Below are 14216 nucleotides of genomic sequence, written 5' to 3' on the forward strand. Positions count from 1 at the left end.
ACTAGAATGTAAGAACTTCATTGGCTGTGCACATTTATATCTGAGCACTTCTCTAAAATATAAGCTTGAGGTAATTTTTCTGAGGCAGTCCATAGCTATATGATCTGCACCTTTTTTTTCCCTCCTTCCTAATTTATTTCTCATTCCTGTCTTGTTGCATTGGCTGCCACATGATGTAACATTTGATGAACAAAGGTTCCCTTAATAGAGAACTGTTTATAAAATAGCAGTTTAATGTACCTTTAGATGAGATTTTTTCCCCCTGAAGCTCTGAGATTCTTTCACTAGATTCTAAAGAAAAAAGTGCTCCATTAATCACCTTCACAGAATATCTTAAATATGCATATGGTTCCTTTTATTCTAAACAAGTAGTATTCCAGAATCAATAAGCTTAGATAATTCAGACCAATTGAACTAACCAGAGTTAAGATTGTGTCTGTCTTATTTTGAGCTTGTAACATTAATAATGTTATAAGGAGCAAACCAATTCATCTTCTCCGATAGGAGAAAGTATGTCCAAAATCCTTATCATTAAATGAACGTGGAGCATAATTAGAAATTATTAATATGTACCTTATGGTATGTATCCAATTTGTATGTTGATAATGTCCAAATTCTCAAGTTACACGTCTTTGTGGTTTTTTTATATTACATCTCCAAAATGTCCACTTTGGCACTTATGAGAGAAAAAAGAATTATTTCATTATTATCTTGCAACCTAAAATGCTGAAGTGCCTCTGGGACAGTTTAAAATTTAAAAGAGAAGCACAGCACACAAACTTGCCACATAGAGCCCTTTGGCACATATCAAGAATAAATGATTTTTACATTTAATTGTACAAATCATCTGTTGAAAATTTAGGGCCACCCATGACTCTTTTTCTTTGGAGTGGTGATTTTCACCTTCATTAAGAAATCAGTATGTCTAGAGTCACAGATGGCATTATCATAACCAGATCCCTGTACGGTTTCATAGAATTGCAGGGACATGTAACTGACTAAATGTCAACCCGGACACAGCCAAGACACCGTCTCCTTGTGCACCATTGTAGATAGTTCAACTCTCCCAGGTTGTACTGATGGTGGCATTTAAATTTGAGATCAATTTTAAGTCTCTGGAGAGACAGATAAATAGTGCTATCCAATGACTCTTGGGGAGAGCCTCCCCGGTGGCAGAGTGGGTTGAGCGCAGCCCTGTGAAGCTGTCCGCAGCCTCTGCAGTGTGAATTCGATCCCTGCCAGCCAGGGAGAGTCCCACATGGCACAGCAGACCTCTGCTGTCATGCCCGCTGCTCCCCTCAGCAGTGTATTTCGGTCATATACCTGTTCCCCAGCTCTTGTATAAAAATAAATCTTTAAAAAAAAAAATGACTCATGGGGAAATCAGGAATATAGTTCAAGTCTGCAGCTTTTCAAAATGACTCATTTCCATTCAGATTGAAGGATCATCTCTAGCATATGATTTACTACCTGAGGAAGTATGAGACCTGGACTAAGTTGTAGGACCTATGTTGGATCCCACTCTGCTAGTCATTGGATACTTGGCAAGCCTTTGTAATTCTTGGAAGGTCTGTTTTCTCACCTGTAAAATGAGGACATCTGATTCAGTTTCTCCCTGCTCCTCCTTTCCCCATTCTATTTTATGTAACTAGGTAATTGTAGAACACACTCCTATAATGACTTTAGAGAGGCCAAGACTCAGCTCCTTGTGGTTAGAATCAGGATGGTTCAAAACTTTTCTGGCACCCTAGAGTTACTGTTTGTACATTTTGTGTTTTTATCGCTATTTTTAAAATTATATTAATTTCCAATGGGAAAGAGCTTGCAGATGATGATACCAAGCTTCCCAAAATATGGAGAAGGAAAAAAGGAGCTTCCTAACTAACCCAATGTCATTAGAAAACTTTTCATCAATCACAAAATAGCTCCATCTTTCTGGAATTTTGTTTTCCTGCTTGTGCATTCTCTCTAGCTCTATACTAAAGAATATGTAGCAAGAGAGATTAAGAACCATCAACCCAGATCTGGAATTCTTTAAGTTTGCTTGCATTCTTTAAATTTATGTGTAGTTTTCTTTTGTTGAGCTGCCCTATGGGTAGGATGCAATTTTACTTCTATTATCTCTGCCTGAAGTACCTGCTTTGTAATCCAAGACTAGATGCTGATAAGCTCGTGCCAGATACCATAATGAGGTTTCTTTCCAGCTACAGTATCACAGAGGTATTCAGTGGCTTCAGTGACCTTGAACAAGATGGACAATCTGGTCTAGGCTTTGAGTAATAACTTTCTCTTTTTCTTTCAACAGTTTAACTTCTCTCTTTCTTTAATTAGTCTGACATTTTTGCCATTATGCATATTTAATTGTAATCAGGTTTTTTTTTTTTTTTTAGTTGTACAGTGGCATTGCTCACTTCAATTTTGAAATATTTGTTATATCCCCACAAGGCAACCATATGTGCTTTGAAAACCAAGCCATGACTAGGACTTACATTCTTGATGCTTAGGTAATTGAGGTTTTCCCCAAAAAAAGTCAAGAGTTCATATTTGGGCTTCTAACCACATAGTACATTATTCTTCCATCTTAAAGACACTCTGACTGCCTAAGAAAAAAAGTATCTTATGTTCTACGAAGTTCAAGGAAAAGTCGACCTGCTTTAAAATCCTTTTTTACCAAGTGTTGTTGTAATTTACTTTGGAAAGGTCCCTGTGACCCTGAGTGCAGTGAGGTTGGCTGTGACGGGCCAGGACCGGACCATTGCAATGACTGTTTGCACTACTACTACAAACTGAAAAACAACACCAGGTAAGAGTGAAACCAAGTTTGCCCCCCACCACACTCACACACACAGTTCCCAGAAGTACTCACCAGTCCCAAGGGGCAGCAGCTTCTGATACTCTCCCTCCAGGACCTCAGCACAGAAAAGCAGCTACTGCACAAACCCACTGCCTCCTCCTGTAATTCACAATGAAGTAACCGCTTCTAAATTACAAGACACAATATGTATGTATACTGTGAAACTGAAAACTTTGAGAGGGGCAAGTTCTTCCCCTCTGGACCAGACTGTTCCAGGTCATTGATATTTGATACCACAGCTGCATTGGTTCTTCATGAAAATACTTGTGCAAAGGCCAAACAGGTGTGCTTTCTCATACTCCCTCACCCACAAGGCCTCAGTGCAGCAAAGGTGCTGGTCCCTGCTTGTCCTCACTCTTCCACTCCATGCACTGAGGTGAACCTGGCTTGCTCCCTGAGTCTCTGGTTTCCACCTCAGACTATTCAGCTAGGTGTCCACTGCTCAAGGCAGTGGAACATGACTGTTCATCTGAGCCCACGCTCTCCAGTCATGCCTCTCACAACCCTGCCACCTTCTCCCTCTCTCAGGCAAAAAAACTCAGTGGGGAGTTGACTTGAATTCACACTGCCTTCACCTGGACAGACGTCCCCATTCCTATTACCATCCATACTGGAATTTCAATTCCTTAGAAGAAATGCCCTTGGCTATCTAAGCACCTCTGTTATATCCTGGACTTAGTAACTAACACCTGACATTTAATTGGCACTTGGTAAATATTTGGTGAATGAACACAAAATCCTCTCCTTAAATTATGGGCAAACAAGGAAATTCTTTTAAAATTTACCCTAAGTAACATAAATGCATATTAGACAATAGCGTATAACTACCACACACAAAGGATCCATATGGCAAATACTGTGCAAAAATAGAAGTAACCCTTATTAATTATCCTTTTCATATAAAATCATGGTTCCTATATCTAAGTGGAAGATGGTAGGACCAAGACATGCCTTATAGGTGAACATATATTGTGTAACTGAATTGCTGCTTTATCACCGACACAGGCGAAAGCTTCAACCTACAGAATTTGACTTTGGGATATGGTATTACCATGGTTTAAAAAGGATTTTGAGAAGGAGGACACTGCTTACTCAGCACCTCCCATAGAACGCTCAGGACTGAATCACTGATGATACCGCCCTTTTCCTTCCACACGCAGGATCTGTGTCTCGAGCTGCCCCCCTGGCCACTACCACGCTGACAAGAAGCGATGCAGAAAGTGTGCCCCCAACTGTGAGTCCTGCTTTGGGAGCCACGGTGACCAGTGCCTGTCCTGTAAATATGGATACTTCCTGAATGAAGAAACCAACAGCTGTGTGACTCACTGCCCCGATGGATCCTATCAGGACACCAGTGAGTAGATTTCAAATATTTAGGTTTTAGAAAGGAACATTCCTTTCCTGTGAAATCTAGACTTTGCTTATTAACAAACAGGATCTAGCCAATTTTTTAAGAGAATAATTTAGTTTTGTAAGAAAACGGTAAATAATTTCATGTAAATTAATTGTAACTTCCATGGGATCCTCAAGCTGTGAGTGATTTGTTAGGAGTACACCCAAGATTTAGTCTATAGTGACCCTCATGCACACCTCATGACTTATTCAAAAGGATGCAAAGTATAATCAGCAGGGAGAAAAGGCACAATAGACAAGGTCCAGAGGAAACCTGGTAGGAGCTCCCAAGTGTTTGCTCTCAAGGAATCACTCAGGATATATTTCCCCATTAACAGTTTGTTACAATATACATGAAATGTAGTCCACAAAGGAACCCCATTAGAGTTCCCCAGGGTTGTTGTTAGGGTCTGGCACATACAACACTAAGATTACAGACTACTGAAAGGATAGTAGGGGTTCAGCATAACCCTCATTGTTTATACACATAGTTCAGACACCATGAACCACTCTTACAGTCAGGGTGATGAGAACCTGAAATTCAAGTTTACAGAAAGTAACCATTATCCAACCTCATAAGAACCAGATTTGTATATCAAAGTATACAAATTTCAATTCAAAAAATCAAAAAACTTTCATGCAAGTATACAATAAGTCTATGTCAAGACATATTCAAAACATTCATTAGCGAACATACCTGGTGATGAATGGTACACCAGGGAAGGCAAAATAAAGTCAGTAGCAAATTGAATAATTTTCTACATGACAATGCAACAGTAACTTGGGAAGTTATTGTTTTCAAGTGGACAGAAATTATTTGCAGTTTTACCGAGGAGAAGTCTGTAAATTAAAAATGTAACTTCACAGAAGCTGGGCCCTAATCAATCAGCCATCATTACACACTGCTCTCCTGTGGCCTGTAGGAAATTTTTGCTTTGTTTCTGAGTCCTAGGTGTGTGATGGCACTAAAATTTCATATTTTACACAACCTAAGAGAAGAAACAAACGTAAAGGAACAAGAGATTTTGTTGTTTTAATGAGGCAAGAATTCTGGATATTCTCTTAATTCAGAGGTTGGCATTTCTCTATGTATCAGATGGAGTCTCTCAAATTACACTTTAGACTAATAGATTGGAATTACATTTCCCCTTAAATCTAGAATATGTTGGACAAATGAGATACATAGAAATAAACATCCCTAGAAAGAATTCAAAATGTTATCAAGAAAGTTGAGCCTTAGAAAAGAAATTTAGTTTTTGAAAATTGCATGACAGGATCAATATAATGGAGATAATCAGTTCTTTTTCCAGAGTCTGGGAAGTGATAATTAAGGAACACTGTTCAGACACTTGGGAGCTCCTACCTGGTTTCCTCTGGACCTTGTCTATTGTGCCTTTTCTCCTTGCTGATTACACTTTGCATCCTTTTGAAAAAGTCATTACAGAGTGCATGAGGGTCACTATAGAGTTGCCTTTTGTTACAGTTCTCTCCATTGATGAGTGGGGTTTGCATGTAACAGTGATCATGACTACTGATTACTGCCAACATGTTTGCAGTACTTTATATAGTTCTCGATTAATTTCACTAACTCCAAGACAAATTGACATAAGCATCTTTGAAATCTACTTAGCAAGTGAGAGAACAGAGATTCTCTGGACGTGTTAAAAGTAGAATGCAAATCTAGGTCCTCTGACTCCAGGGAGACCATGGCCCAACTACCATAAGAATATAATGGACTTTGTATGGTTGACCCTTGAACAACATGGGTTTCAACTGTGTAGGTTTCCTTATCTGCAGACTTTTTTCTGTCTTTGGGTTCTACATTCACAGATTCAACCAATTGCAAATGTCACTTGGTCGAATCTACAGATGCAAAACCCAGAGATATCAAGGGCCACTTCTAAGTTGCATACGGATTTTCTACTGTGCAAAAGTCACCACTTCTACCCATTGTTTAAAGGTCAACTGTATCTTATGCTAATGAATTCAGACTTGCTCCAGGTTTCTCCGTGAAACCTGAAGGATACCAACAATTAGAGTATGTAGAGGAAGAGAAGCCTATAAACACAGCTTCATTCAATCCTACAGGTGTATGTGGTTATAATTTACTTGCATCTCAGAGATGGTACCTGAAGTCTCCCGAAAAATTTTGTCATAAAAGGCCTTATGTAATACACCAAATCACCTTTTTTTTTTTTTTTTGTGGGACCCTCGCCGGAGGCCGGGGAACGAACTGGCGCTGCAGAGGCTGCAGGCAGCCTCGCAGCCCAGCGCTCAACCGCTGCGCCACCAGGGGAGGCCCAATCACCATTTTTTACTACAGAAAAATCATACATTTCCCTTTTTTCTCCCCATTGCGGACCTGTGTTTGGTATTAAACGGGAAAGTCAATACTCAGTGTATTTGTTTAGCCAATTCCACAGCGGTCATAAAGTACCAGACACTATTCTAGAGGATGTAAAAAATAAATTACCAACCCTTACCTTGCAATCACAAATGTAGATTCCCACTTCTAGTGCAGCTTATGAGTAGTCCTAAAAGCTCATCTAGCAGTTTCACCTTAACGTCTCTCTTTTTGAGAGAGAGAATGGGAAAAAGAGGGGAGAAGTCAAAGTATTCAATTAAGTGGGCTGTGGTTTTCTTGTCAGCAACATGGGAGATATACCTTATTTCCCAGTCTATAATTCCTATCTATGTTGGGTTTGCTGAAAAATGACAACAAGCATGAGTCCAAGGCTTTTCCTGCAATTCTCTGCTCAATTCTCTTATGAACCATCGCATACATTAGCAATCAACCAATCAATTTATAACCTGTGACTTTTTTTTTCACAGAGAAAAACCTTTGCCGGAAATGCAGTGAAAACTGCAAGACATGCACTGAATTCCACAACTGTACAGAATGCAGAGATGGGTTAAGGTAAGAGAAAAGGATTTCAAGTGATATAGCACAAAGAGCTTCTCAATATAAATGAAGGGGGAAAAACATGTAAGCAAACAAACCTCTTACTGTCTATCCTTGCTTTGACTCTCAAACATTTGATTGCTATTTGCATTAGCTGTACCACTCTATGTGAAAAATTGGATGCCCTCTTGGTTAAGGCAGGGTTATAAACCAAGGAATTATCTTTAAATATGGCTCAGATACAAGTAAAAATGGCCATTGGAGAGACTTGACTTTACTTTTTGGACAGCAATGTGCCTGTCAAGGAGTCCTGTGTAGTTAATGCCAATAAATTATATTTAACCTTGCTGAGTCATTCCTTTGATGGTCAGAAACTCATCCTTTATTTCTCTCCATATAGCTAATCATTCTCTTAAGTACCCCAGGCATGGCTCCATTATGTTAATGGTATGCGCATAGATTTTACAGGAGATGTCTTCCTGAATGGATGCCTTACTCATTGCTAAAACAAGATTGTTGATAGACTCTGTAAGAGAACAAAATGCAACTCAAATTAACTAGGGGGCTTCTTGATATTCATGTGGAAGGTCAGACCATCCTATGTGAGTGAGGAATCACCCTCCCTGTTTTAGATAAAGCTGGAATTCTGCATTTGATCCTTTGCCCAGAAGTGAAAGATAGGTCCAGGCAGACAATTTTTCACATTAACCAGTACATCTAAACCATGATGTCCTAATCATCAATGATTTCAGCATTAGTGTGCTAGCACCTTTTATCTTAAAACTTCAGTCTTGATAATATATCTATCTAATCAGCCTCCTAATTCTTGTTGGAGAAGGAGCAGATGTGAGCTCAGATCCTCAGCCACTCATTAGCTGTGTGATCTTGGCCAAGACACTTAGCTACTCTGCTTTTCAGTCTCATTTATAAAGTGGGTTTATGGTAAGATTTAACTATAACATTTACAAAGCACTTATTCTATCATCTGACACATAATTGCCAGATGATAGAACAATAATAATGTTACCTAGCACGATTTAATAGAACAAGTCATATGTTAAACTTAAATATGCAGGTGAAATTTAACATTTTGCTTTACTTATTATATCCAAAATAACATTTCAACATGAAATCAATATAAAAAAGAGTTATCTAAGATATTTTACATTCTTTTCTGCTGTTGTACCAAGTCTTTCAAATCTGGTGCATATTTTACCCAGAAAGCACATCTCAGTGTGGATGATTTTTGGAGAAATGCTTGATCAGTATTTAAATTTGATAAAATCTGAAATAGATTTTATATAATCAATACCTGAACCATGTGCCAATTTATACACAAGTTAAATAAAATTTCAAATGTCATTCCTTGGCCTCACCAGCCACAATGAAAGAACCAGGGATGCTGAAGCACACGGGACAGCACAGTATAACGTAACTAGCTTATCACAGAAGAAGCCAGGCCATCCCTGAGTTTTGGGATGCAGCAGAAAGCTTCAGGGTTCCAGCGACTTGCACTCTGTGGCACGCCCCACTTAATTCCTTCCTTCCTCACAGTGAGGCCTCTGTCTCCTGCTGACTTGATGCCAACCTAAGAGGTAATGCCCTTTATTAAAAAATCTAGGCAGCCTTTTAAAAACTTTGATAATTTTGGTGGTACTATTTCCTCCCACAAAAGGAGCCATTAGGTACAATGTCCTTTTCCAAATCTATAAAAAAAAAAGGTGGCATTTTCTTTTTAATGACCTTTAAAAATGACAAATCTCTGGCCAGTGAGAAGATCTGAGAATGGCACATACTCCCAGTTACACTGCCCATGGAGTCCCTCTGTATTTTTGTTTTAGGGCCTTCTAGAGTTGACCGTTTTGCCTTAAGAAATCTGTAAACTTTTAAATGGTGGCTAAGAATAAACATGGGGAAATACCTATGCATAAAACACTGAAAACAAAATGCTCATAGGATTGTTTGGGATTCTTTTTCACTTTGCTTTTCTTTCCAAAATTCTTTACTCAGCATAGGAAAAAATAAATTTTACCTTTTAAAGTAGTGTGATCCATATATAAAGCATAGTCAAATAAGATGCATATTGAAGCAACAGAAAGAGTTGAAGATGTAGTTATATATACACATATTGGCTCTAAAGATGAACATCTAAAACTTACAAAGAGTTAAGAACTATTTGACCCTGTTATAATATCATCTATCTGGTGACATCTATAGGATTACATGTCCTTCTCTATGGTTCCAGCCAAACTATTTACTTACTCAGCAAGTAATAATATTCAACAAAGAAATATTTGTTTATTAAATGTTGTGATTTCTACAGATTTCTTTTTAATTTGGAAAATCAACCTATAGATCATCAAAGCTATCATGGCTGACAGAATTAGGAAGGAAAAATATGCATCCCTCATTCAAATCAGCAGATACTAGTGCTAGCCAGACACAGGAAAATATGGTATAGTGTTTCGATTTTATCCATGAGAAAAACTGAGATGTTGGGGAAGCAGCAGTATAGGTAGGTAAGTGTGGTAAACTATTCCTTGCAGTTTAAAATAAATCAAGAGCGGTAAAGTTATGTTATAGTTTTGTTGTGGGAACCAGAGGCAGAAACAGTTGCAAACAAAAGACTACTCCTGTGTGTGTGAGCCAGGGGGTTGGCGAGGCTAGTTTTACCCATTTAATTCAGTTGTAATTCACTTTACCTTGTGTTCCAATTGCATTTATAATTACAGAACAGCTTTTTAATTCTTTATGCAGTAGGGCTGGATATCAAGGCACTGTGAGGCATATTGTTAGGTAATGTGATTGTTTTGTCATTAAATACTTTTTTAAACCTCCAGGTTGTAGAACAGTGAGCAAAGAAGGAATGTGTCAGCCAGTCTAACAGTTAAGAGGAATGCTTTAAAATTTGCAGCATGTGTTTATGCTGCAGAGATAAGCAAGAGAGGCATCAGGAGAGGAAAGAGTACAGGGCTGTTTTCTCTGCTTTGAAGCTTTGCCAAATCCACTGTGTTGGGGAGAAGTGTATTTGTTACATATGGAATTGGGGACTCATTGCCTCTTTGCCTGGATCACAGCAACCGGTCTCTGTCTTCAGTCTGCAGGGATCTCGGTGCTACATCACCTGTGAGGACGGATGGTTCTTCAACGGGCAGGACTGCCAGCCCTGCCACCGCTTCTGCGCCACTTGTGCTGGTACCTCTTCCCTTGATCCTGTCCTACTCTGGTTTTTGTTTACCTGTTTTCAACCATTAATCATGCAAACTCACTTGATATTTTTGAAGTAAATGCTGGAGAAGCATGCTTCTCTTTGGATAATCCTGCCCATATTCTCAGAGAAAGTCAGCTATTGGCATCCTACCCTCAAAAGAAACTTCATTGCCCAGTGACATCGCTTCCTCCTTCCAAAGAGGTTTTTCTGTTGTTGTTTTGTTTTTTTGGCAAGGGGGTTCAATTTTAAATGGGAATATTTTTGCAAAGAATGTAAGCAGCAGCACATAATGACCCAACATTATAGCCTACTAAGGCCATTTTCACAAACTACGCTAGAACAGCCCATCATGTGTTTCTTCTGAGGCTGTTTCTGTGTGTGTCTGGCTTTCCAGGGGCAGGTGCTGACGGCTGCATTAACTGCACAGAGGGTTACTTCATGGAGGAGGGGAGATGCGTGCAGAGCTGTAGTACCAGCTATTACTTTGACCACTCTTCAGAGAATGGTTACAAATCCTGCAAAAAGTAAGTGGATCTGCCCCTTAAGCCCGGCTCTTGCTTATGGGGTTCCTCATATGACTGCCTTCATAAACAACACAAGACAAGCTTCAAATATGCATCTGCCGACAGTGCGCCCTGCAGCTTTAACCCAGCTTACCTTTTATATATATTCTTCTTCCTCACCAGCACTTTCAATATTTGTGAGTCAAAAACTTATTATCTCCTCATTAAAGTCAAAGAGCTACCGGCTAGCTTTTCTTTAATGCTGTCAAAACCATCAATTATGATACAAAGGTATTTTTGCATCATTTTTCAAAGGGAGAATTTCTATTTAAGACATTAAGAGCTTGATTGCAAACATAACTTTCCCCCTGCCTAAGGTATGAAGGGATGATAAGTTGTACCTTTTCACCGCAGATGTGAGGCCAGCTGCTTGACGTGCAACGGTCCCGGGTTCAGGAACTGTACCAGCTGCCCCAGTGGCTATCTCTTAGACTTAGGAATGTGTCAGATGGGAGCCATCTGCAAGGACGGTGAGTACAACTCCTTGTTGCAATCTTCTAAACAAAGGGTGAGCTGTCTACTTTAAGATATAAAATTTGTGCCTAAATTATATGGCGACACTATATTTCTAGAATATAGAAAGAAACTGTTTTGAACCATGGTTTTTCTAAACAGCTTTGTATTGTTAGGAAAAGTGAAAAATGTCAGATCAGTCCCCTGAGTTTATTTTTCCCTTTCCTTTGATGGTGCCTCTTCTAGAAAGTTCACAAAAGACAGTAGTGCTATAGTGGGACAATGTCATTCATACCTGGGTTCCAGACCTGGGCAGGTTATGAACGTCTCACCTCCCTCGTCTGAAAAAAATGAGGATACTGTTAGCGACCTTGTGTGGTTATTCTACAACTCCTCTTATAAATCTCAAAAAAAAAAAAAACAAAAAACTGAGCATATGATGACATGGATAGATCATGATGGTCTCGTGTCCACAGAGCATCATAGGTGGCTTTGCATCTTCATAGCTTTTCCGATGTGGCATTGGTCTGACAGGGCTGGGCCAGAGCCAGTTCTCACCACACAGCACTGGGGTGAGAGGATTAGGGTGGAAGCACACCTGGGACCTTGTAAGTACTGCTTTTACATTACCAGAATGTGCTCCCTGTCCTTACTTAAAAATATGGTTCACTTATACCTGAATATGACCAGATGTTTTTGTAAGTTAGTAACCTGAAAACCAAGGTGGATTTGAGTGATTTCTGCCAGAGATCCACTGTGACTTCAATTATCACTCATGGCCCTTGGTGCCAGCCATCTGAAGCTCTGTGCTACATTACTGCTTTCCCTAAACCAGGGGGAAAATTATGGCAAAAGGCACTTTGGTAAAAGTGGAGGGCCAGGATTGTAGGCAAACATGAAGAACCCTAATTTGCAACGAGTCCATTTTGAGGTCATTTAAAGATGATGGATGGCTCCCTAGCCTTCCAATCATATGACAATGGCACTTGAGGGATATGCTATTTATTCTCTCCTGTCATATTTCAGTGATTCTAAGACATACTTAACACCTCCAAAATCAGATGCATCTTATAAATCATGGCAGTTTACTGCTTTGGACCAGCAGGTTGCTGTGACATAGTGTCTACGAGTTATTGTCAACTGAATTAGGTACCTGGTTACTAGTTGTGTTAAATTGCAGTCCAAAAGAGCTTCAATAACTAAAGTACTGTTCTCATCCACACAAACAAAGCAACCTATTCTATATTACTTTCATAAGCATAGTAAGAATCACTTTTTCTCCGTAGTACTTTAAATGGTGATGTCTTAGATTCAGTGAAATAGTATAAATGACTGTATACTCTGTTCTGGGTAATTCTAAAAAGAAAAATTCCGTGCTTGTATTATTGATTTTAATTCTTTTTCTAATCTTTTTTTCCTTTCATAAATGGATATCAATCACATTTACCATTGGACTGCAATCTCTCTCCCTGAAAAACAATGCTGTTGACTGAAATCACTTTGGGTGGACCAAATTTCCTCCTGTTGACTGCTCCTGAATGATCTCTTCCAATCCCCCAACCTGCCTCTCTGGCCAATCAAACACTTCTTCCATGTGTGTACATCATGCTGCTCTCGTCCTCAACTCCCTCTCTCTCTTGCTGACTTCCTGGAAAAGCAACGGAAGAGTCCTGGGCGGAAGGAGGCTTCTGTATGCTAGTGAAAAAGAACAATCTGTGCCAACGGAAGGTTCTTCAACAACTTTGCTGCAAAACATGTACATTCCAAGGCTGAGCTGCCATCCTAGATTTCTTTGTTCCTGTAGACTTATAGATTACTCCATATTATTATTAAAAAGAAAAAAAAAACCAAGCAAAAAAAAAAAAAAAAAGCAAGCCACCTCTCTCTTTCTTGCTCTCTTTTTTTTTTTCCCTCTCAAATTTGTGCAGGGAGATGGTGAACTGTTTTGTCAGAACTTAAATGGAAAAAAAAAATAAACCTACAACAAGCCTACCTTTTATAACTGGGTGTTTAGTACTAAACAGCCAGAACCACAGAGACAGTATTGTATGACCAAAGCATTTGATGCCAAAATTTGACGTTAAAGTAATGATTTGATTTCCTGCCCTGGTTTTGAAGGTCCATTTTTTTCCTTTTACATTTACTTGCTTGTTTCCCCTTTGAGACACCTAAAAATACTTTTCAAAAACATCACAGGAGTAGACATAGATCAAAATGAAACAGAAAGCTCTTGCATCAGTCATTTTTCATGTTTGAGTTCACTGTTGGGGAAATGGCAGAAAACTGGACCTAAGGGCATGAAGAACACCCCACAGAGTTGTGTGCAGTGTCATTTGTCTTAGTTTTTCACAGGTGAACATCAATACTTTCCACATGTAATGTGCTGGTTTGGCATTATACTCACTTGATAAGTCTGCTCCACTGGTTTCATCGGATAGACTTGCTGCTACTGGCGTTTCCATTGTAGATTGGTTTTTCTTACACATGGGTGGTCAAACGGGATTGCTCTGCATAGTCAAAATGGTGATGGACAGAATGTAAAGTTACTCAAAATAGCTGAGACTGATCCAGCTCCCTCAAAACCCAGAGTGTTCGCTTTGTAGACCCTGCACAATCTCCTGGTGCTATCTAGCCATTACCCCCATACCATTTTTTAAAGACCATCAGAAATTCCACTTACTGTGATGGAGAGCATTTTGAATATGATACAGGAGATTTCTTCCTGGAGTCAAAAGTTTCTAAAAGGTCCTGTATTTTTTAAGAAATGGCATTTATTTAAATAATATTTAAGCTTGTGCCTAAGTTGGCCGGGCAATGTTTTTCAATGGTGCTTATTAAGAA

General features: G+C 39.2%; 1 protein-coding gene across 1 annotated transcript in view; it reads left to right on the top strand.

Moving 5' to 3' along the window:
* Window positions 1-13522, top strand: part of PCSK5 (proprotein convertase subtilisin/kexin type 5) — a gene marked incomplete at its 5' end in the record, with an annotated part of 282220 nt that extends 268698 nt beyond the window's left edge. The window contains 7 exons of the mRNA XM_084236534.1: window positions 2701-2803; window positions 4015-4208; window positions 7079-7163; window positions 10246-10343; window positions 10754-10883; window positions 11277-11392; window positions 13033-13522. Of these exons, the coding sequence (XP_084092660.1) occupies window positions 2701-2803; window positions 4015-4208; window positions 7079-7163; window positions 10246-10343; window positions 10754-10883; window positions 11277-11392; window positions 13033-13148 (842 nt within the window). The 3' untranslated portion in view covers window positions 13149-13522. The remainder of the gene's footprint in view (window positions 1-2700; window positions 2804-4014; window positions 4209-7078; window positions 7164-10245; window positions 10344-10753; window positions 10884-11276; window positions 11393-13032) is intronic.
* Window positions 13523-14216: the final 694 nt, after the last annotated feature.

The sequence above is a fragment of the Talpa europaea genome, assembly GCF_964194135.1.
Source record: "Talpa europaea genome assembly, chromosome: 7".
Taxonomy (NCBI): domain Eukaryota; kingdom Metazoa; phylum Chordata; class Mammalia; order Eulipotyphla; family Talpidae; genus Talpa; species Talpa europaea.